This window comes from Chionomys nivalis, chromosome 3, assembly GCF_950005125.1.
Source record: "Chionomys nivalis chromosome 3, mChiNiv1.1, whole genome shotgun sequence".
NCBI lineage: Eukaryota > Metazoa > Chordata > Mammalia > Rodentia > Cricetidae > Chionomys > Chionomys nivalis.
This window is the reverse complement of record NC_080088.1, coordinates 99,424,409-99,448,113: the sequence shown is the minus strand read 5'-3', so window position 1 is coordinate 99,448,113 and position 23,705 is coordinate 99,424,409. Positions and strand designations below refer to the sequence as shown.

Below are 23,705 nucleotides of genomic sequence, written 5' to 3'. Positions count from 1 at the left end.
AGGTCTCGAAGTCAGGGCTTGCCAATCTGGGGGCAAAGGATGTCAAACCAACAAGTGATTTTTTTTTTCCTTCGGATTGAAATACTGGAAAGATGCATGGATGGATGGATCTCCTTTTCCACTTTCTTGGAGAAGCTGGGTCGCCTTCACTGCAGCTCTCCTGAAAGGTATCCACGAACTTCAGTGGCCTTCTGAGGGTTCTTGAGTTAGCTCTCCTTCCACCCTATCCCCAGTGTTGAGAATGAGTCTCCACCTCTGATTTCCCAGTCCCAGCCCCTCACTGGAAAACTGCAGGCAGACACTCAGATCCCCTCACTGGGGGATTCTAGGCAGGGGCTCTACCACTGAGCCACACCCCAGCCCCTCACTGGGGGATTCTAGGCAGGAGCTCTACCACTGAGCCACACCCCAGCCCCTCACTGGGGGATTCTAGGCAGGGGCTCCACCACTGAGCCACACCCCAGCCCCTCACTGGGGGATTCTAGGCAGAGGCTCTACCACTGAGTCATACTCCAGCCCCTCACTGGGGAATTCTAGGCAGGGGCTCTACCACTGAGCCACACCCCAGCCCCTCACTGGGGGATTCTAGGCAGGAGCTCAACTGCTTACTTATATCCCCAGGTGACATCATCTGAATTGGGTCAACAGCCTCCTCACCATATCCTGGGCAGTAGATATTCCTCACATTAGAACCAATTTACCACTGGGCCAGAAGTTGAAAGCAGTTGATAAAACACAAAGGTGGCTGAGGAGATGGCTCACTTGATAGAACGCTTGCTGTGCAAGCATGATGATCTGAGTTCAATCCCTGGAATTGGGCTCTTGGGAGGTGGTAGGGGTGGGTGGGGGAGCAAACACAAGCTAGCCTGCTTGGTGAGTGGACAGCCCCTGGAGGGTAACACTCAGGGTTGTCCTCTGGCTTCTATGCACACCTGTGTGTACTTGCACACGCACCAACACATACACATAAAGCAAAGAAACCCAAGACAATTTCCTTTAAAAGGTTTTTATTTATTAGTCTTTTCTAAAGCAGTTAATTTTCTTTTCTTATTTTGTTTTTGTTGTTTTTTAAAAAAATGTGTGTTTCATCCAGAGTTATACCAAAGCGATTAAAATGAATTTTCTCCTGAGGATACAGCTCCTCAGATTAGAAAAGTATTTTTTCCCCCAAATTAACCATAAAAATAAAACCCAAAAGCACACCAACAATCAAACATCATCCCCAAATATCCAGGACAAAAAATAAAATATTTATTGATCTATCACAGCGAAACACAAAGAGGTGGGGGCGGTGGGACATGCTCGGTGATGGAGTGGCTCCAGGAAGGGACTGGGGGATACAGTACTGCATGTGGGGAGGATAGTCCTGCCCCAGCCCACACAACCCCTCGCACCCCAGGCCAGCATTTGGGGTGTGTGGTGGGCATGGGAACAGGGTACAGGCTGCCATGACAGGTGAACCAGGTTGATAGTAGGTGTGCCCAGCCAGCTAGTGGCCCTAGGCAGTTGGGATGGACGGATGGATGGATGGATGGATTGATGAATGGGTGGGGTAGGTGGATTCCACTAGAATAAGGGAGCTATTCCCAGTGTGGGGAGCCTTCCGACTCCAAGATGTCCCAGATGTGGGAAATAGCTACTGGTAGAGGGAGACAGGGCCAAGGGACCCAGAGAGAGAGGGACTGTGTCATCAGATCCAGCGTCAAGGCTTTCGGCACTTGGGTACCAATGGGATGAATCCAGGGATGGCTCCTGATGGGCAGGGGAGGTGGGACTGCCCAACAAAGGTGTGCACCATCTTAACAGAGGGGTTTCAAGAAAGGGAGGGTCCCCCTGGGACCCCCTTCCCTCCTCCCTCCCCCCACGAAAAAGAAGCACCAACATGTAGCACCAATTTCTCTTGGAGATGGAGACTGTGTGGGAAGAGATGGGGCACCCGCCCTGGCCTCTGATGGAGGGGGGGATATTTCTGGTTAGGGGTACGTGGCCGCTGCTGTCTGGATTCCTTGTCCTGTGGGTTTCTAAGGCCACTGGCCTGTTGTCCCCTCCCAGGTGGGGGTCAGAGGGATGGAGTAGGGGGCGGTCATGGAAGGTTTACATTCTCCACCAAGCAGTAGCACCAACGTTGATGAGGTCGCGAGTCAGGGGTCTCCAGAAGATCACTTCCTCTTCCGGCCACAAGATTTCCCAAAGCAGCCCCCACCTGGGTTGGAAGGAAGCATAAACAGTTATGGTCAGCTTGGTCCCTTTGGGCTACTTTGAGTCCCTGTCTCCTCTGCTTCCAGGGGCTCATAGCTCAAGCTGGCCATGAATTCAGTATGGAGCTGAGGATGGCCTTGAACTCACGATCCTCACATCCTACCTCCTGAGTTCTGAAATTACAGGCACCCTCCACCTTGCTTGGTTTTATGCTGTGCTGAGAAGGAAACCTAGCTCATGCTAGGCAAGCGTTCTATCAACAGGGCTGTATCCTCAGCCAGCTCGCTGGCGCTCTCTCTCTCTCTCTCTCTCTCTCTCTCTCTCTCTCTCTCTCTCTTTCTTTTTGTATGGGGGCGGAGCTGTTGAGATTGTCTCCTTACGGAGTTCATGCTGGCCTCTAACTCAAAATCCTGCTGCCTCAGCCTCCTGAGTGCCCTGTTCAACAAACCTGACCATAGATGACCTGGGGTAGGGAGGTACCACAGGTTGGTGCACAGCCATCATGCAGTTTCTGCTAGATGTGGCCTTTTAGCGCCACCTGGTGGCACCAAGCAGATGACCCATCTTGGAAGTCCTCTCTGTCGCTCTAAGTCCTAGGCTCCTCTGTGCAGGTGTAGGCACAGCAAAGTGATATGGATAAAAATGTCCAGGTCACACTGGAGGTGAGTATGGAGGGTCTGACAATCTGCATAGAGGCACCTCTACTCTAGCCCAGGCTGGTGGGATGCGAATTGATCTCTGATTTTGCCTCTTTCTTCCCTATGGACAAATTCTCTACTTACCTTGGTATCCCAGGGCTCCAAGGGCTCCTCCATAGGGCTTTGGAGGTTTTCCTGTGGGTGTTGGTAGCAGAGGATGAGAACTTGGGCTCCCCTACCTCTCCCAGCATCCTCACCGTGTGCTAGCTCTGGCCTGTTTTTGTAGGCTCCCAAGACCTCCCTGCCAATCAGCGCACCCACCCTGGTGGGTTCTTACTCCCCAGAACCAAACTACATAGTACTAGGGATGAAACCTGGGCCTAGTGCATTCTAGGCAAATGCTCTACAGATGAGCCCACCTCAGCCCCTCACTGGGGGATTCTAGGCAGGTGCTCTACCACTGAGTCATACCCCAGCTCCTCACTGGGAGATTCTAGGCAGGTGCTCTACCATGGAGTCATGCCCTGTCTCCTCATTGGGAGATTCTAGGCTGGTGCTCTATCACTGAGTAATGCTCCCAGCCTCTTTTTTAAAAATTTATTTATTTATTTATTATGTATACAATATTCTGTCTGTATGCCTGAAGGCCAGAAGAGGGCGCCAGACCTCTTTTACAGATGGTTGTGAGCCACCATGTGGTTGCTGGGAATTGAACTCAGGACCTTTGGAAGAGCAAGCAATGCTCTTAACCACTAAGCCATCTCTCCAGCCCGCTCCCAGCCTCTTATGAGGTGATTCTAAGCACCTGCTCTATTATTGATTTACATCATCATCCCTTTAAAAAGTGTTTATGAGTTCAAGGCCAGCCTGGTCTACAAGACAGGCTACAGAGAAACCCTGTCTTGAAAAACCAAAAAAAAAAAAAATGTTTATAAAAAACTTTGAGACAGAGTTTTGCTAAGTTGATCAAGTCGTCTGCAACTCTCTCTGTAGCCCAGGCTAGTCTTGAACTTTGATCCTTCTGTTTCACTCCCATCTGCACCTCCCCCCTTTCCCACCAGAGCTAAGATTCCTTCCACCAACATGGCTAGTTTATATCTTTTTACTGCAGACTCACCACCAACTCCCAGGCCCCCAGCACCACCACCTATGAAGTAAGAAGAAGAGCTGTCAGTGTGGGCGCACTTCTGGGAGCCCCCCATGCCCCCCGATGGGAGCAGGACATGTAACACAAGAAAGGTCGAGTCCTGGGCTTGGGTAGCAGGAGCCTTCAGCTCTATCTCTGCTCACTGTGTGACCTGGGAACAGTGTTTAGCGGTCTGTGAGCCTCAGTTTACCGCATGAGAAGTATGATAGGGAAACTACTGACTCACAGGGACCTCAAAAGATGTGAAAGATGCTTTAGAAAAGCTGATGCAATGTCCCCTGCCCTGAGAAGTGTCCTAAGGTTAGAACGGGGTCTGGCCTCCTCCTGGGGTCTCCTGCAGACATTAGCTCAACTCTTCTAAGCGAATGGAGCAGAGGAGAGCGAAGGGCCTGGCAGAGCCAGGACAGGGCCCCAGGGCAGGACGCTTGGGCATACCTGGGTAAATAGGAGAAAGTCCAAAGCCAGGTCTTGCTGCCACTCCTGCAGGAGAGATTTGGGGTTGGTGATGAATAGTGGCAGGCCACGTTCTGGCCTTGTCACCTGGCCTTGATGCCTGGAACCAGCTCCTTCCCATTGCTGTGCTCTACAGAAGCCACATTCTTTGTGGTGCATGTATGCGTGCATGTGAGTATGTGTGTGCGTGTGTGTTTGCTCTCTACCTTTCACTTTGAGGCAGGGTCTCTTACTAACCATTCTTTCTGTTCACCAGTTTGGCAAAACTAACTGGACCAGCAAGTCCCAGGGATCCTCCAGTCACTGCCTTCCCAGCTGGCAAATTTTATGTCCGTGATGGGGGATTGAACTCAGGTCTTCATGCCTACTCAGTGAGAGGGTGGGTGCTTTACTGAGCCTGGAAGTCACTTTCTTGGTTAAATTTGTCCTTGTCTTATCTGCCTGTGTGGTGTCTTGTGCCTTTGTTCTAAGCTTGGTTGCACTATCCTCAGCTTGTGGGGAAGGCACTCTCTCTGCCCCATTGGTTTCCTGACCTAGAGTGATTTGTCCATCTCCGACCCTGGGCCCTCATGTGAATTCGATATCTGGGACCCTGTTTGTTTCCTAGAGCCAGGCAGAGCTAAGAACAACACTATAGCTGGTCATACCTCCACCTGGGAATGGCCTGGCTCCTAGGACGCCTCCAAGGCCAGCAGCACCTTAGGAGAGGACAGAGGGGTGTCAGGGTGAGACACAAGGGTGGTGGGGATGACATCTTGAACAAGACCTTTTGGGAGTACCATGAGCTGGGCAGGTGTGGGTGACGGTGATGGTGATGGGGGTAAAAACCTGTATTGGGGAGGGGGAGGGTATGGAGGAAACTCACCATATTTGGCTGCTTTAGCAGCTGCAGCTGGGGATACACCTAGGGGAAACAGACACAGGAGGGCTCAGGAAAGCCACCTCTCCCTGCCACTCAGGCTGTCTTAGCTAATCTATTCATCAGCATCTACCCATGACATGTCCTCCTGTTCCCACCGTTCCATCATCTCTCCTCCTTCACACACCCATCATTCTAATAGCCTCGTGTGTGTGTGTGTGTGTGTGTGTGTGTGTGTGTGCTAGAGATGGAATCCAGGGTCTCACACATGCTATGCAAGTGTTCTATTATTGAACAATGCTTCTGGCCACTTACTAGTAGGGGAGTCTAGGCAAGCACTCTACCACTGAGCCACACCCCAGCCCCTCACTGGGGGATTCTAGGCAGGTGTTCTACCACTGAGCCACACCCCAGCCCCTCACTGGGGATTCTAGGCAGGTGCTCTACCACTGAGCCACACCCCGGCCCCTCACTGGGGATTCTAGGTAGGGGCTCTACCAATGAACTATCTCCCCAGACCTCCAGTAGTTTATATTAAGCATAAGGCTTGTTTAGGTAGGAGACACATGGGGAGCGGGCAGAGAGAGAGAGAGATCCACCATGGTGGTAGAGATTTTGGGGATGTAATTCCTCTCCAGTCTTTGACTTTTCTTGTCTGAGAAATGGATCTGACCGTCATTATGCTAATAAGCCCTCACCTGTAGTGGTTCGTGGATTGAACGATAGAGAAGATGGGTTTTGGTACCTCTACGTCAATGGGCAGACCTGGCTCTTCCCTGTTTAAGCTTTCTACCCCTTTGTTTCAAGTAGGGTCTAATATAGACTAGGCTGATCTTGAACTCACTGTGTAGCCCAGGTTAGCCTCCAACTAATGATCCTCCCGCCCTAGCCTCCCCAGTGCTGGGATGACAGCTGTTTGTCCTCACTTGTCTTTAGTATGTATATCTTTCTCCCGCTCAGATACCTCATTCACTCCTTACCTCCAAGGCCTGCAGCACCGGGGATTGCTCCACCAGCCCCCAGTCCACCGGCTCCCAGTCCACCGGCCCCCAGTCCACCGGCCCCCAGTCCACCGGCTCCCAGTCCACCGGCTCCACCAAGACCTGGGGAGAGACCCATGCATTATACACACTGGTCAGGAGATTGTAATTAGGCCCTGTTGCCAAGGGAATCCCTGAGCTCCCAGGTCACTTCTGGGGTACCTAATGACCAGGAAATGGCTGGGCCCTAGGAGTTCAGGGATAGGCCAGGGAGGCTGAATTCTTACTCACCATACTGGGCAGCCTTGGCAGCAGCCTTGGCAGCAGCAGCAGCAGCAGCAGGTGCAGCTCCTGGGGACACAGAGGGACTCAAGGAGGGACTGCTTCAGGGCTCTCAGTCTCCATCCCCAGCCAGTTCATTGTCGGGAGAGTAAAAACATACCTGCTACACCACCTGGAACACCAGCCCCACCGAGACCCCCAGGCCCTCCGAGGCCACCAGCACCTCCAAGACCTCCAGCACCCCCAAGGCCACCAGCTCCCGCTGCTCCTGTGGAGAGAGGACTGAGGGTCAGTGCCCATATCTTTGTTGATTTGAGACCAGGTTACTTAGAGCTCAGGTTGGCTTTAGGCTTCTCTGTGGCTGAAGGCTGACTGTGAACTGACTTCCCTGCCTCCACCATCCAAGTGCTGGGATTTCTAGGCATGAGCTCTGATGCCTGGAACTTTTTTCTTTTGGCCTTGGCTTTATTTGTTTGTGTGTGTGTGTGTACACATACAAACATACATAGCACTGGCTGTCCTGCAACTCATTCTGTAGATAAGACTGGCCACAAACTCACAGAGATCTATCTGTGTCCACCTTTCGAGTTCTGGGATTAAAGGTGTGTGCAACCACTGCCTGGATCCTTTTTATCGTTTTTCCTTTTTTCCTAGTGAGACAGGATCTCACCAAGTGGCAGAGACTGGCCTTGCACTCATGCTCTACTTGTCCATCTCAGCCTCACGACTGCAGGGGTGACAGGTCTGTGCCAACATGCCTGCCTTCAGTCCCCTATGTCTGAAAGATGTGTTCATGCCTTAGGTCATAAGGCATAACAGAGGCCTGTGGGATTCTAGGCAAATCCTCCACCCCTGAGTCACACCTCCAGGCCCTCACTAGAGGAGTCTAGGCAAGCACTTTCCCACTGAGACATGTCTTCTGCCCTTTGTGGGGGATTCTAGGCAGGGGCTCTACCACTGAGCCACACCCCAGCCCCTCACTGGAGGATTCTAGGCAGGGGCTCTACCACTGAGCCACACCCCAGCCCCTCACTGGGGGATTCTAGGCAGGGGCTCTACCTCTGAGCCATGCACTCATCTCTCTATTTATTTTCTGAGACAGGCTTTCCCCATTTAGCCCATGCTGTCTTTGAACTTGAGATGCTCCTGCCTCAGCCTTCAAAATGCTGGCCTCACAGGTATGATCCACCATGCCTGGCAGTCACACCAGTTTTGCAGATGAGAAGGTTGAGGCAAAGAAGAAGTTTTCTTTTTTTTTCTTTTTTTTTTTTTCGAGACAGGGTTTCTCTGTGGTTTTGGAGCCTGTCCTGGAACTAGCTCTGTAGACCAGGCTGGTCTCGAACTCACAGAGATCCGCCTGCCTCTGCCTCCCGAGTGCTGGGATTAAAGGCGTGCGCCACCACCGCCCGGCTAAGAAGAAGTTTTGAATATACACAAGAATGCTGTTGTTCAAGGTTCTAAGGCAGATGACCCGATGGCTGATCTTCCAGGGAATCCTTGGTGTATTTCCCTGGCAATGTCTGTTGACTAGGGCCAAGAGCAGCCAGCAAGGAACTTGAGAGAAAGCTGTGAGTGACCAGGGGCTGTGTGTGTGTGTGTGTGTGCGCACGTGTGTGTGTGTGTGTGTGTGTGTGTGTGTATAGCTGAGGAATGGGATTTTCCGAGGTGGAAACTGGCCTCAAGTGGACACACTATAGCCAATTGGCGCATCCCTGGTAGAGGCCCCCCTGCCTGGCTCTTGAAGAGCCCAGGAATGTGGGGGTCACAGACAGTGTGGGTCTGGCCAGAGTGCCAAGTGGCAAGGCAGGCAGGTCTGCCACGTCTTCCAGGCTGGCGGGTGTTAGGCAGAGTCACGCTGGCAGGAAAGGAGGGAGGAGGCCTGGGGATGCCTGTGCAAGGAAGGAGTATCCACGACTCCACAGACCAAAGGGTGGAGCGGAGGCTGACGCTGCCGAGCCTTGTGGGACCAACAGCTATAATCCTCCCCCTGCACCAAGAAAACTGTCGGTGTTATAGTGAGGTTTGGAGACATGACAGCTGTTATGAGTGACACAGGGTTTCCTATAGCTTAGGTTGGCCTTGAACTCTCCGTGGAGCCAAAGGTGACCTCCTGCCTCCCCTTTCCAAGAGCAGGGATTATAGGTGTTTACTGGCATGCTGGCCCCTGACAGCTGATGGACACAGGGGTCAATAGGCAGGCGCTAGGTCTTTCACCGTCATTCAGATGTCCCCTAGCTAGCCTTTCTCTGTGCTGAGCACCTCAATCCTATTCTGTCAAGGCTGGTGGGGTGACAAGGGGACCAGGTGGCATGCCACACTCACCATATTTAGCAGCTTTGGATGCAGCCAGGGATCCAGGGACTGCGGGAAAAGGGAAAGAGAGGTCAGCTGCTGAGCTCTGTAACCTGGAAGTGCTGCTGCCTCTTCCAGAAAGCCCACCCTGACTTCCTCTACTTAGATCATGTTTCTTCTAAAGCCCTGAAACTCCATGGCACTCCAGTCAGGAGGCCCTACTTGCAAGTGCGGGGCTCTAGCATTTAGCCTTGATGTTGGTCACTTAGGACTCCTGGAGGGGCGACAGCTTGTGCCTCTTCCCTTCATCTGTCCCTTCTTGTCCCCCGCTTCATGTCCACCATTGCATGCTTGAGGCTGGGTACAGAGTGAAGTTCAGATGGGGTTCTTAGCGGTCCCCTTTACCTAGAGCAGGGGTTCCCAACCATCCTTGAATACAGTTCCTCATGTTGTGGTGACCCCGCAATCATAAGACTATTCCGTTGCTACTTCGTAACTGTAATGTTGCTACTGTTAGGAATCGCAATGTAAATAGTTTTGAAGATAGAGATTTGCCAAAGGGGTTGCGGCCCACAGGTTGAGAAGCACTGTCCTGGGGCCTTCTGGAAGGCTATCTGGCCCAGAGGAAGAGACTTCTACTTTCTTGTCTGTGGGTGTTAGGGGGCTTTCGGTCAGGCTGCAGCCTTCTTATGCCTCCCTCTAGAATCTCATACCCTGGCATTGCTTGGCTAGTCTGTCCCTCACCTATTATTATCTGACTTGCTCCACCTCTTCTTGTTACTACACCTGTGCTAGGCAGGTGTTCTACCCCTGAGCCACCTGGCCAACCTCTTATTGAGGAATTCTAGGAAGATGCTCTACCACTGAGCTGCAGTTTTAGCCCCTGGTTATATCAATCAATCAATCAAAGATAGCACCTCACAAAGTTATGCAGGCTTTCTGTAGAGTAGGCTGTGCTTGGACTTGTAAACCTCAGTCTCAGTCTCCTGAGTGTCTTAGATCACAGGCCTGCCTTATCTACCTAGTACCCATTTGCTTTTGCCTGCTTAGGAAAATCTAATGAGTGCTGTGTGGAGATACAGGGACAGAATCCTGGGAGGAGGCAGGCCCTCTTTCTTAAGGGCACTTTCTATCCAGTTTCTAGAATTTTCCTTACCTGCTCCAGCCCCAAATCCGGGGACACCAGCACCTGCCCCAAATCCGGGGACACCAGCACCTGCCCCAAATCCGGGGACACCAGCACCTGCCCCAAATCCAGGGACACCAGCCCCAAGTCCGGCAGCAGCCCCTGAAGAAAAGAGGTAGGAAGTGGTTGTAGTTAGTAGGCCTGTGCCCCTGTAGTGCTGCTCAGACTCAGGAGCTGAGTCAGGCCTCAAAGAAAGGGGGCCCCCGAGGCAGTGGCAGCCTCCTACCCAGCCTTGTCCTCCTCTACTAACTCACCCCAGAGTCCACGAGTTTTTTTGTTATTATTATTTATCATTTTTGAGACAGGTTCTTACTATGTAGCTTCTGTGCCCTGTTCTAGGTACCATGGGGAGCTAAAGATGGTAAGGATGTATCTGCAAGGTTGTTTCCTGTGGCAGCGCTTGGACAGTGTGCCCTGGCCAGGTGGGTGGGGACAGGAGAGGGCAGTCACGATGCACTTACTGTACTGGGCTTTGGCGGCTGCCTTAGCAGCAGACTTGGCGGCAGCTGGCGTCCCTGCTCCTGAAGAGAGAGGAAGGACATTAAAGGTGGTACCCGTGGAGGTTCCAGGGAACTCTTGGACCTACTCACCCACCAGAGCTCACCTCCAATACCACCAGGTACAAGGCCGATGCCGGGACCAGCTCCAATGCCAGTAACACCACCAGGGCCAACTCCGCCGGGAACCCCACCAACACCAACTCCGCCAGGAACCCCACCAACACCAACTCCGCCAGGAACCCCACCAACGCCAGGGCCCAAACCTATAAGAAAAGGAGTAGTTTCTATAATCGTGTAGTTTAGCTATAATCAAGGCTCAAACAAAGAAGGCAGGAGCTGAAAAAAGAACACACAGCTAGGAGTTAGGAGCTGTGGGTTCTCTTCTCAGCCCTGGCAAAGACTTGCTGTGTGATCTTGGGGCAGATACTATCCCTTGCAGGGCCTCTTTTTGCTCCTATGTAATAAAAGTCAGATGTAAATTTAGTAGTTTGTAACCTTTTGAAGGACAGGGGCACCTTGGAGGCTTGAGGATGACAGAGGACAAGCAGGGTTTTTTTTTTTTTTGGTTGTTTGTTAGTTTTCCTTTTTCCTTTTTTAGTACTGGAGAATTATTGGGAGGCCTTGAACATGCTATCCAAGTGCTCTACCACTGAGCCACACCCCAGCTCCTCACTGGGGGATTCTAGGCAGAGGCTCTACCACTGAGCCACACCCCAGCCCCTCACTGGGGGATTCTAGGCAGGGGCTCTACCACTGAGCCACACCCCAGCCCCTCACTGGGGGATTCTAGGCAGGGGCTCTACCACTGAGTCACACCTCAGACCCTCACTGGGGGATTCTAGGCAGGGGCTCTATGACTAAGGGTGAAAAGGTCCCAGATTTTTTTTTGGTTCCTGTCCTGGAACTAGCTCTTGTAGACCAGGCTGGCCTCGAACTCACAGAGATCTGCCTGCCTCTGCCTCCCGAGTGCTGGGATTAAAGGCGTGCGCCACCACCGCCCGGCTAAGGTCCCAGATTTTTCATCACTATTTTATTATTTACTTTGAGACAGGGTCTCACTAGATTTCTCAGGCTGGCCTTGAACTTTCAATGTCCTTGCTCAGCTCTCTGAGTAGCTGATATTACAAACCAGTGCCACTAGGCCTGGCTACCAAATTCATTAAGGCCAAGTTTTACCAAGCCCCTGCCCCAGCATATGACTGGACCCCTGCTTAACTCCTACAAGTAGAGCATCCACCGTTAATCATATTCAGGAAATGTATACATTCTTGGGACTCTAAGGGTCAACTTGACCTCTATCAAGAGAAAGCAGGAGCAATGCAGCCCCTCAAGCGGATAAGGCTCGATTCTAGCTTGAGATTGAGAAGAGGACCAGCCATAGTTAGACTTGGGGTATCAGGAGCTTTCAGCATAGGGCAAGGCCATGGAGGTGTTGGCACACCTATATTGCTAAAGGGGAGCAGGCAAGCTAAAAGCTATGAGAAAAGCCCATACTCAGGGCTTGGGGTGTGACTCAGTTGATAGAGTGCTTACCTAGCATGCAGGAAGCCCTGGGTTCTAGCCCCCAGCACTGCATACACAAAGCATGGGAAAGCACATGCCTGGAATCCCAGCAAATGAGATGGAGAGGCAGGAGGAATAGGAGTTCAAGATCGCCCTTAGCTCCTCAGCAGGAGATGTGAGAAGGCTATGGTCTGGGGTCAAAGGTCAGATACAGATAGGGACAACTTACCATACTGGCCTGCTTTGGCGGCTGCTTTGGCAGCAGCAGCGGCAGCAGCTGCAGCTGCAGGGGTACCTGCTCCTATTTGGATAAATGGAGTATAAGATGATACCCAATACCCCTCCTCATTGTTACCCATCCCTTCCAGAGTCCACCCATGGGTATCCCTTTCTGGGTACCACGGCCTCACCCTGGAGACAGGGAAGGGTGCCGAGGTGGGTGACCCGGGCTTCAGGCATAGTGCTGCTGCTGCCCTCTGCAGGGCACCTGGGCATGCCCCTGTTTTGCTTGGGCTTCAGTGAAGAGCTGAGAGGCAGCTCTGAGCCTATGGGATCCCAGCCCTGTTTGGGATGCTCTTAAGTAAAAAATTCCTAGCAGAACCTGTATCTCAAGCTATTGTAGGAAATGACCCCTTCCTCATGTTTTATTTATTTTTAAACACATGTGCACACACGTATTTACAACTTTTTTTGGGTGGGATTTAACTAAGGGAGTATTGAATATACAGATTTGTTTTAGAAAATTTGATTTCTAACAGGTTTTTTTCTATAAATAGTACAGGAATCACACCATTCACAGAGGTCCTCCTCTTCCCTCCCTCCCTCCCTCCCTCCCTCCCTCCCTCCCTCCCTCCCTCCCTCCCTCCCTCCCTCCCTCTCTTGGTGGTTTTTCAAGACAGGGTTTCTCTGTGTAACAGCACAGCTACCGTGGAACTTGCTTTGTAGACCAGGCTAGTCTCAGACTCCGAGATCTGCCTACTTCTGCCTCCTGAGTGCTGGGACTAAAAGTGTGTGCTACCCTGCCTGGCTACCCTTGTCTTCTTTCTGATCCTACATTATACTTTGAGGCAGCATCTTCCGCTGAACCCAGAGCTCACTGTTTCAGCTGTTCTAGCTAGCCATCTTGCTCTGGGGAGTCCCCATCTCTCCCTCCTATATGCTAAGATTACAGGCAGGCTGCCATGTCCACTGGCTTTTATGTAGTTTCTGGGGGATTCAACCACTGGTCCCTACACTAACTGCAACAGAGATGCTTCTATCCCTGTACCATCTCCCAAGCATCCTTTCTTGTGCCTTTTAAAATTTCATGTTCATTTACTTATTTGTATGTGTGCATGCTCGCATGCACCCAAGTACACATTTGGGGGTTAGAAGGCAATTATGGGAGTCATTTCTCTCATTTCAACATGTGGGGTTTCAGGATTTGAACTCAGGTTGTCAGGCTTGGCTGCAAGTGCCTCTACCCACTGAGTGCCCCTTCTTTCTTTGCAATACTGGAAATGAACCCAGGTTCTTCTGCACGTTCAGCAAGCGCTCTATTACTCAGGCACCTCCCAGCCCTAGCTCCTTTCTGTAAAAAATACAGAAGGACAGTTTTCTCCTGGGTGTGGCGGGAAGGATACGGAAGTGAAATCTTCCAATGGGAAAACAACAATTGAAAAGGGTGTCTTTGAATGCCAAGGTTTTAAAAATCATCTTTCTTTTATCTCTGACTGGTTGGTGGGAAAGGACCTAAGGTCACCTGAATGAAGGGTCCTCTGTTGATAAGAAACTAGAAACTCCTCAGAGTAAAAGGCAGGTCACTCAACTCTGGGTTACGTGGGGATCCTCCACAGAGCAGACTGAGTCTCCCCAGGCAGGAAGAGGCTTGCCAGAGATCAGCAACCGGGTCCCTAGAGAGTGTTCCTCTCCACTCAACTGCTTTAGGGGAAACTGTCCCCTCTTCCCACTCATCTTTGGGGTCAGTTTTCCTATCTGTAAAATGTCAAGCCCCAAACATCTTCCATAAGACAATACAAACTCATCTCAGGATGGGGGAACACAGCTTACCTGGCACTCCACCAGTGCCTGGTACACCTGGTATTGCTCCTGGTACTCCACCTGCTCCTACACCTGGCACCAGGCCTCCCAGGCCTCCGGCTCCTCCAGCACCTGGAGGAGAGAAGCATAAACACCTGTGTTCACTCTATCTGTCCATCCATCCATCCATCCATCCATCCATCCATCCATCCATCCATCCACCACCATCCACCTAATCACATGTGCATATATATACACATATACATATATATGTTTGTGTGCATGGATAAATAGAGAGGGAGGCAGGATTGTCCAGCATCTCCAACTCACTCTTTTGGAGCGAGCTGGTAAACAAGGTACCAACAATCTTTTTTTTTTTTTTTTTTTTTTTTTTTTTTTTTTTTTATGTGTAGCCCAGGCTGGCCTCGAACTTGTGATCCTCCTGCCTCTGCCTCCTTTAGCAAATTCTACTGGCGTGCGCCACCACAACTGGCGGTACCAATAATCTTAATGGCAAATGGAAAAGGTGGAAGAGTTGGGCATGGATTAGAAGGCAGATGGGGGCTGTGGATTTGCATCTTTGCCCTGAAGGCCCAAGGGTGAGGCTGCTCTGCCCTTGCTCAGAGCCTGGGTTCCACAGAGAGAATGGCATCAGACATGGCAAATTGACTTACCGTATTTAGCAGCTTTGGCGGCGGCAGCAGCTGCTTGGCCTGCACCTGCTAGGAAAAGAGAAGAACAGGTGGGTACGTGGATAGAAGGGTTAAAAGAATGGGACAGTGGGAAGGCAGGTGGTCAGGGAGGCAGGGGAGTAGGTACGTAGTTAGAAAGATGGATGGATGGGTGTGCGAATGGATTGATGGACAGGTAGGTAAATGGATAGATGAATGGATGTATAGATTGGTGGATGGATATACAGATGGGTAGATGGGTAGATAAATGGATGGATACACAGATGGCTGGAGAGATGTATGTGCATACACTTGGATAGATATATGGATGAATAGGAGGTGAATGATGCATAGATGTGTGGATAGATGAGATGACTAGGTAGATGGATTAATAGATGAAAAGACAATAGGTTAATGGGTAGATGGATGGATAAATAGATGAGTGGACGGATAATGGATTGATAGATAGTTGGACAAGACAGAGCGATGAATGGATGAACTGATAGATGGACGGAGAAATGGATGGATGGGTGGTCCTTTGCCTGGATTGCTGCTGAGCAAGGACCACAGCTTTCCCATCCACTAAAGGCTATGATGCTTATCTCTCTCTTCCCTAGCACACCAAAACCCACATCTACTCCCCAACTCCCTGCAAGACTTGAAATGAAATAAGCTCATGGGGAAGGATACCTCCGAGTCCGGCTCCGGCTCCAACACCATAGCCAGGAAAGCCCCCAGCACCAACTCCATATGTTGGAATGCCAACTCCACCTCTGGCTCCTGTAGAAGAGAAAGAATCCAATAAAAAGAGACCCCTGTGAGGCTGGGCAAACTCTGGAAGAATGCTCATTGGCTGGGAAAAAGGATGCGATGCGTGCTTCCTTTAAGTTGGTCCTTAAGGACAAGAAATGGGGATTCCCGGGGTCCCTGATCAGTCTCCTCCAAGATGTGTGAGTCTTCCCTGGTTCTCTTCCCTGGATATATGGGAAAGCATTGCTTTGTTATGGAGAAGTGAATGGGTTTATGTCTGCCCTTTGAGAGGACTTTGGCCAGAGCCAAAACATTCCCAGTATAGACTGGGAATGTCATCCTGGGATGGGTCCATCACTCAGCAATATCACGGCTTCAAGGTGGGAGACAATTGGAGAGATACAATTTATTCTGGGGTCCAATGGCTCCAAGCAGCTCTGTCTGGGGTTTTCCCTGAGCAAGTTGCTCTCTTCTGAGCAAGAGGATGAAGGGCAAGCAAGAGCCAGAGCAGGGATGGTCAGGGCACTCACCATATTTGGCAGCTTTGGCAGCAGCTTTAGCAGCAGCAGCTGGTGACACAGCCCCTGGAGAGATCAAGGGGGACAGAATTCTCAGGAGAGAATGAAGGAGAGATGGTCCCTGTATATCCCTCTGTCTACGTGTCTGTTACTCCATCTTTTTTGTCATCTGTAGAGCTATTTGTCCATTCATCCATTCATCTTCTCTCCTGTCTCTGTCTCTCCATCTGCTGTCTGTCCTTAGATCGCTGTCCATCCACCCACCCACTAGCTCTCTGCCCATTTGTAGATTGGTGGATTAAGGCAGATAAATGGATGGGTGATGGGTGTATGGCTAGATGGAAGGATGGAGGAATGAATGGATGGAAACTCAGACACCTATCACTCAGTTATCCATTATGCATCCATCTGCCCATCAGCTTACCTACCCACCACCCTGTCTGTCCATCAGATTATCCATCCCACTGTGCATCTATCAATATCTTACATACCCACCTGCCCATCTACCCATCAACTTGTCTACCAGTCTGCCTGTCTGTCTATTCATCGATCTTAGCTATGCACTTACCCGTGCACCCATGCAACCATTCATGCATGCACCCATGTATCCACACACCCATTCTTCTAAGCACTTATGTAGTTTCCTACCTGCATAACCATCTGTTTTTTTCCAATCTACTAATTCATCTTCCCAACTACTCTTAGTCCCTGTATTCACCAATTCTCGCATCTATTCATACTGTGCTCACATTGGTTAGTTTAACTGCTCATCTACTTGATCACTTCTATGGCCACCCGCTTGACCATTTACCAATCTATCCACTTACTCATCTATATACCATTTTCTGAGTACCTACTTAGCTAAGGGTGGGGCCATATTAACGAAAGGCATGGTTCCTGCCTTGGCAGCTTGCTGTCAATTAAAAGGGAAGCTGGAGATGCTGCTGTTGCTGGAAGCTAGTTAGAAAGTTGTTATAGTCCAAAGAGGAGGGGATTGGACTTGGTCAAGAATATGTATAGATGAATGAAGAAGACTAAGGGATCAGTCAAAGTCTTGGCAATACTCTACATTGCTTACACACACACACACACACACACACACACAGCCCAACTTACCTGGTCCACCCACAATGCCTGGGCCCCCAACACCTGGGATGCCACCAACACCTGGGATACCACCAACACCTGGGATGCCACCAACACCTGGGATACCACCAACACCTGGAATACCACCAACACCTGGGATCCCAACACCTGGGATTCCAACACCTGGGACCCTAACTCCTGGTCCACCAGGTACTAAGCCTCCAGCAGCTCCTGTAGACGGAAAGAGGATTGTCTCAGACTAAGCTTTGTGAGAACCTCTGTAGGCCTCCCAGGGCAGATGTATAGGTCAGCTTTGGGACCACAGTCTATCCTGAGTACAGGATCACAAGCAGATGGGTTGGTGATTCCTCTACAAGGATCCAACTCATCAGAGAGGTAGGGGTGGACTAAGATGGAGCCCAGAGAGACCTCTAGTTTGGATATGTAGCTGGGAGAACATGATCAATTCCAAGGCAAAATCAAAATGTCTGTTGTAGGCACCTAGGCTGTGAGTTTTTGTTTGTTTGTTTTGTTTTTGTTCTTTTGTTATCATGTTTTATTTTGCAGTACTGGGAATTGAAACCAGGACTTTGCATATACTACCACTCTACTACTGAGTAATGTCTCCAGCCCCTCACTGGGGATTCTAGGCAGGGGCTCTACCACTGAGCCACACCCCAGCCCCTCACTGGGGGATTCTAGGAAGGGGCTCTACCACTGAGCCACACCCCAGCCCCTCACTGGGGGATTCTAGGAAGGGGCTCTACCACTGAGCCACACTCCAGCCCCTCACTGGGGGATTCTAGGCAGGGGCTCTACCACTGAGCCACACCCCAGCCCCTCACTGGGGGATTCTAGGAAGGGGCTCTACCACTGAGCCACACCCCAGCCCATCATTGGGGGATTCTAGGCAGGGGCTCTACCACTGAGCCACACCCCAGCCCCTCACTGGGGGATTCTAGGCAGGTGCTCTACCACTGAGCCACACCCCAGCCCCTCACTGGGGGATTCTAGGCAGGGGCTCTACCACTGAGCCACACCCCAGCCCATCATTGGGGGATTCTAGGCAGGGGCTCTACCACTGAGTCACACCCCAGCCCCTCACTGGGGATTCTAGGCAGGTTATGTATGGTAGTATCTCTTCCCCTGCCAAGTCCATGCAGAACAGGAGCTGCCTTCCAGGTAAAGCGACCAGTGTGGGCAAAAGCCTCCCTCTGGGGTGGTCAGAGTGCCCCGAGGTGATCAGAGGCAAAGTCTACCCCTCCTCATGGAGTTCCAGTGTCCATGCAGAGCCCCAACCTGCTGCTTCTGGGGGACACTCACCATACTTAGCAGCCTTAGCAGCAGCCTTTGCAGCAGCAGCTGCTGCGGGAGTCCCAGCACCTGAAAAGACAGGCACAGAGGGTAAGGTTGTGCCCTGGTGGCTCCTCAAGGACACCTCCACCCTCCAGCTGGGACAAGCATTACCTGCAATGCCTCCAATCCCAGGAATTGCGCCAGCACCACCAGGAATGCCAGCCCCTCCAACACCAGGAAGGACTCCAGCTCCTCCAGCACCTGTTGGGACAGGGATAGCACCATGTGGCTCCCCTGAGCTTCTCCTGAGCCAGAAAGGAAGGCTCCAGGGGTGCCAGCATATTGTGTGTGTGTGTGTGTGTGTGTGTGCGTGAGTGTACTTGTATATGTACACGTGTGTCAAGGCCAGAAGTTAATTTTGAGGACATTGTCTCAGGAACTTTTTTCTTTTTCCCTTTCTCACATGCATGCCCATGTATGTGGATATGCATGTTTTTCCATGCATGTGGGAACACATAGTTCACGCATCTGTCTGTGGTCTGTGGATGCATGCAGAGGCCCAAAATTGATTTCAGGGACTCATCCTTGGTGTTCCGTCACTTTATTTATTGAGGGGGGGCTCTCCCAATCAATATGGCTCGTCTTCCTAGCCTGCTTGACTCTGAGGAATTCCCACCTCTGCCTTCCAAGGCTGGAATTACAGGTGGGTCACCTATGTGGGTTTCTGGGGGACCCGGACTCCAGTCCTCATGCTTACAAAGCATGCACTTTAACCGTGGAGATGTCTCCAAGTCTCCACCTTAATTTCTGAGATGGGTCTTCTCCCTTGACCTGGACTGGGCCAGCTAGCCTGGCTGGCCAGGGAGTCCCAGGTATCCAGCTGTCACCCCCACTCCAGCGCTATGATCACGGATATGTGCCACCTCGCCTGCCTTTCTAATGTGGATTATGGGGCATGGGACTCGGGTCCTCATGCTTGTGTGGCAAGCACTGTACCAACTGGGTTATCTCCCTAGGCCCCTTACTGCCTGCTCTTTTATGAGACAGGGTCTCAACTAGGTAGCCCCGGCTGGCCTTGAACTCTCAGTCCTGTTGCCATGGCCTCCAGGCGGGGTGCTGGCTTTTTACCCACCATTCTCTCACCCAGGAACAAGCCTCAGTATGTCCACATGGGCTTGCTTGGGAAGGTTCCTACCCCAGGGTTCTTGCGTTTGCCCCAGAAGTGTCCATTTCCACACGCCTATTAAGGGAGTCCGATGTTCACAGACAAACCCCTCTCTAATCACTGCTACATACTGAGAAACCACAAGCTCCGTTCCTTGGGCCAGAGGGGCCCCCAAAGGAATGCTGAAGGCTTCCTTTCCCTGTGTTCCGAAGACTCAGCCAAATTCATAATCCAAGTGTCTGGCTGCCCGGCTCTGGCAGCCCCTCTCTCCAGGCTCTCCAGCTCCCATATCCCAGCTATTCCCACCAAGCCTGATCCACCAAGGGGCCACTGTGCCTGGAGAAAAGCTCGGGGGCCTCTGCAAGGCAGGATCAGTTCTTCCTCTAACTCTGCCCTACCTCTTGCCCCTGACCTGGAAACAGGAAGGTCTCCTGGGCTGGGGACAGGGGAGAAGCCTTTCCTAGTGGGCTGGCCTCTATCTGAAGAGGGAGAAGATGCCCACTTTGTCTACTGCAAGGACATGGCACCACCACACCACACTCCCACCGTGCCATATTCACAGCTAGGCTGTCTCAGGGATTGTGTGGATGGGGGGGGGTTACATTTTTGTATGTGAAATGGATGTATAACATTAAAACATTCTTCTACAGATACTACTGATATTTCTCTCTCCAATCACCAAGAACTCGTCTTTTATGCTCTGCTGCCTTCTTCATCTCTTGTTTTGTTTTGAGAAGGGCCTCATGTAGCCCAGGATAGCCTCAAACTTGCTATGTAGCAAAGGGAGGCCTCAAACTTCCAATCTCCCCATCGCCCCCTTCTAAATGCTGAGTCCCCACCCTCAGTTCTTTCTGTCTGACACACACGGCAAACTCTCCCTGTATGTTAAGGCCTTGAATGACAGGTCACTTTCTCCAATAAGCTTCTCTCAGTTTCCCTGCAGAGAAATAATGGCTCGCGGGGCTTTGTCCACAGCCCCTGAGATAGGCGGGTGGAGAAAGGGGTGATGGATGAAGGAAGGGAAGGATGCGGGGATGGAGGGAGGAAGGCTCGAGGAGGGATAAAAGGAGGCATAGAGTGGGTGGAGGATGGGTAGATGAATGGATAAGAGAGATGGATAATCCAAAACCACAGAGAAACCCTGTCTCAAAAAAAAACACAAAAAAAAAAAAGAGAGAGAGAGAGAGATGGATAAGAGAGATGGCTGGATGGAGGGATGGGTGCGCATATGTGTGTGTGTGTGTGTGTGTGTGATAGGTGTGGGAGGAAGATGGGTAGGATAGCTAGATGAATAGGAGATGGATGGAGGGAAAAGGAAGAGAAGGTTAGATGGGTGGATGGATGGATAGAGTGAGGAAGAATAGGGGATGGAGGGAGGTTGAAGGATGGAGGGAGAGGAGGAACAATACAGGGATGGATAAGGAGAGATGATGGAAGAGAGAGGTGAAGGGATGCATGGGTGGATGGAGGGTGGGATAAAGAAAAGAGGGGGGTGTGGATAGAGAGAAGGATGGATGAATGGGTGGAGAAGAGTGATTGAAGAACAGAGGGGTTGATGGGTGAGTAGGGTATGAATGGATGAGGGATAGGTAGAGAGATGGATAGAGGGGGGAGGAGGGAGAGCCATATGTATGGGTCTTGTTGAAAAGGGGGTTAAGAAGGGGACACAGAAACCACCTGGTTTGTTATTCTTCTGACCATCGCCGGATGGGGGAGTTGGGGGCCTGGAAGCTGGCAAGGACTCCAGTGTACTCACCATACTTGGCTGCTTTAGCTGCCGCCGCCGCCGCCTGTGATCCAACTCCTGGAAGAGGGGAGATGAGGGGACACTAAACATGGTGCTGATGTCTAGGTATCTCCAGAGTCCCATGCTCCCAGCCCCACAGACACCCAGATGTAGCTGGGGACTTCATAGCTAATAAAGGCCAAAGAGCTGCCCCGACCCAGATCAGAGTCTCGGCTTGGCCCAAGGTCTTCATGCAAGATGGGTAAGCTTGTGTTTGGGATAGTCCCTGGAGCTTGGGCGGGGGAGCACTGGTGTTCCTTTGGCTGTAAGCAGGTGAGATGTTTTTACTCCCTTACCTGTCCCTGTTGGGTAGCCAGCCTTGCCCCCTGCACCAGCCACTCCTGTGAAGAAGATCCTTGGTTGTCACTCACACAAACCTTCATGCTCTGCCCCCCCCCCGTTCCATTCATCTGGGGTCCCCCCCCAACACAACCAAAGTGTAAACAGATACAAGCATGCGTAGGGGCTGCCATCCCATTTTACAAAGACACTGAAGCTTAGAGAAGGAAAAAAATGGCTTGCTTAGGGTATTGTGATTAGCAATAAGGCCAGGACTGAATGCTAGGCAACGCCCCCAGAGCCAGTCTTTGTTCTTTGAGAACTTTTATTCTAGCACCTTGCTCCTACTCCAGTCTAGCTGGGTATGCTTTTGGTCCACAGCTGGGGCCTCAGTACCCTTGCCAGGCCCACAGAACAGGAAAGGGTCAGAACACCACAAATCCATGAGGGCCTACTTACCATAGGGTGACTTCCCATTGGTATAAGGCAGTCCGTAGCCACCTATGAGCAGAGCAAGGGATGGGTGGAGTAAAAGATCAGAGCATGGATGGATAGTTAGGGTAGGCACAGGGGTGGGAGGAAGGGGTAGGTAAGGGTGTGTAGGTGGATGGAGGGATGGATGTGTGATGCAGGAGAGGAGGGATGGATGGAGAGATGAATTGGGATAAGGAAGAAGTGATGGATAGATGAATGGAATGGGATAGGTAGGAGGAAGGTAGGATAATGGGGAGATAAAAGGGTAGAAGAAGTGATGGATGTAGAGAATGGGTGAAGAGAAGGAGTGATGATATGGATAGATGTGCTTGTGTGTACAAATTTGTATATGTGTGTGTGTACAAATTTGTATAAATGTGTGTGTGTACAAATTTGTATGTGTGTGTGTACAAATTTGTATACACACACACACACACACTTGTGCAGCAAGTGCTTGCCCCCTGGACCATCTCCCTCCATCCTGGTCAAGCATCTTGAAACCCAACTCTGGCTTACCTGGCAGCTTTGGTGCTTTGATGGGGTAACCCAGTGGGACACCAGGCTGCTGTCCCCCAAAGGGCCCAACCCCTGCAAGAATAGAGAAAGTAAATTAGAGTCCCAGGCCTTGGGGTAACAGCCTTCTTTCAACCCCTTGTCAGTCAGTCTACGATATTCAGATGGAGGGAAATTATTCCCCATGGCACTCTGGAACCGTCCTACACAGAGGGCCTCACTGTCCCTTTGTCACGGGTCAGATAAGCACTACCCAGTGGTAAACCACGGACTGGCAGGAGCCCAGAGTCACACTCCTGCACTCCTCTGTGCTGCCTTAGGGCACTGCTGGGTATCTCGGTTCATTTTGGATCCACATCGATGGAGTTTGACTTAGAGCAGTGGTTCTCAGCCTTCCTAATGCTGTGACTCTTTAATTCAGTTTCTCACATTGTGGTGACCCCCAGCCATAGAAATATTTTTATTGCTGCTTCATAAATGTCATGTTGCTGCTGTTGTGAACCGTAACACAAATATCTGAAATGCAGGATATTTGATAAATGACCCCCGTGGAAGAGTCACTCAACCCACAAAGGAGTTGTGGCCCACAGGTTGAGAACCACTGGGTTATGGGATTATGGTGGCCTGGGACTGATGACACTTTGGGTTGAATCCTGCCTATCTATCTATCTATCTATCTATCTATCTATCTATCTATCTATCTATCTATCTATCTATCCCTTATATATTTATATATCATATATATATATATTAATTTTTAGAATGTGGGTTCTGGGGATGGAGTTTAGGTCCATATACTTGTGTGCTAAACACTTCATCAAGCCTTGCAGTGAGAGACATGAGGGAGATGGGGCAGGCATGGCTAGGTTCCTGGGTGTCTAGCTCACCTAGGGAGAACAGCTTCAACTCACCTGGGATTCCAGCAAAAGCACCACCTCCACCTGCAAAGATAAAGAGCTATTACTGCAATCCAGTGCCGAGGGTGCAGGGCACAGAGCCATGGCTCCATTCCTTTGTTTATGCTGGACAAGAGATCTACCACTGAGCAATGGCCCAAGCCCCTCACTGGGGGATTCTAGGCAGGGGCTCTACCACTGAGCCACACCCCA

At 51.0% G+C, this 23,705-nt stretch overlaps 1 protein-coding gene across 2 annotated transcripts in view; it reads right to left on the bottom strand.

The window, feature by feature from the left end:
• Positions 1–1,229: 1,229 nt before the first annotated feature.
• Eln (elastin) overlaps positions 1,230–23,705 on the bottom strand; it is a 43,563-nt gene continuing 21,087 nt past the window's right edge. Inside the window, exons 12-37 of one of the 2 annotated variants that reach the window (XM_057765667.1) lie at positions 23,508–23,537; positions 22,600–22,671; positions 22,069–22,110; positions 21,627–21,671; positions 21,301–21,348; positions 18,551–18,640; positions 18,407–18,466; positions 17,114–17,314; positions 16,010–16,063; positions 15,420–15,509; positions 14,733–14,780; positions 14,089–14,190; positions 12,269–12,340; positions 10,641–10,799; positions 10,498–10,557; positions 10,007–10,138; positions 8,881–8,919; positions 6,719–6,826; positions 6,568–6,627; positions 6,277–6,399; positions 5,303–5,341; positions 5,085–5,135; positions 4,420–4,464; positions 3,955–3,984; positions 2,982–3,032; positions 1,230–2,203 (exon numbers count right to left, since the gene is read on the bottom strand). In XM_057765667.1, the coding sequence (XP_057621650.1) occupies positions 2,160–2,203; positions 2,982–3,032; positions 3,955–3,984; positions 4,420–4,464; positions 5,085–5,135; positions 5,303–5,341; positions 6,277–6,399; positions 6,568–6,627; positions 6,719–6,826; positions 8,881–8,919; positions 10,007–10,138; positions 10,498–10,557; positions 10,641–10,799; positions 12,269–12,340; positions 14,089–14,190; positions 14,733–14,780; positions 15,420–15,509; positions 16,010–16,063; positions 17,114–17,314; positions 18,407–18,466; positions 18,551–18,640; positions 21,301–21,348; positions 21,627–21,671; positions 22,069–22,110; positions 22,600–22,671; positions 23,508–23,537 (1,895 nt within the window). In that variant the 3' untranslated portion in view covers positions 1,230–2,159. The remainder of the gene's footprint in view (positions 2,204–2,981; positions 3,033–3,954; positions 3,985–4,419; positions 4,465–5,084; positions 5,136–5,302; positions 5,342–6,276; positions 6,400–6,567; positions 6,628–6,718; positions 6,827–8,880; positions 8,920–10,006; positions 10,139–10,497; positions 10,558–10,640; positions 10,800–12,268; positions 12,341–14,088; positions 14,191–14,732; positions 14,781–15,419; positions 15,510–16,009; positions 16,064–17,113; positions 17,315–18,406; positions 18,467–18,550; positions 18,641–21,300; positions 21,349–21,626; positions 21,672–22,068; positions 22,111–22,599; positions 22,672–23,507; positions 23,538–23,705) is intronic. The other variant, XM_057765668.1, reaches the window with a different exon arrangement.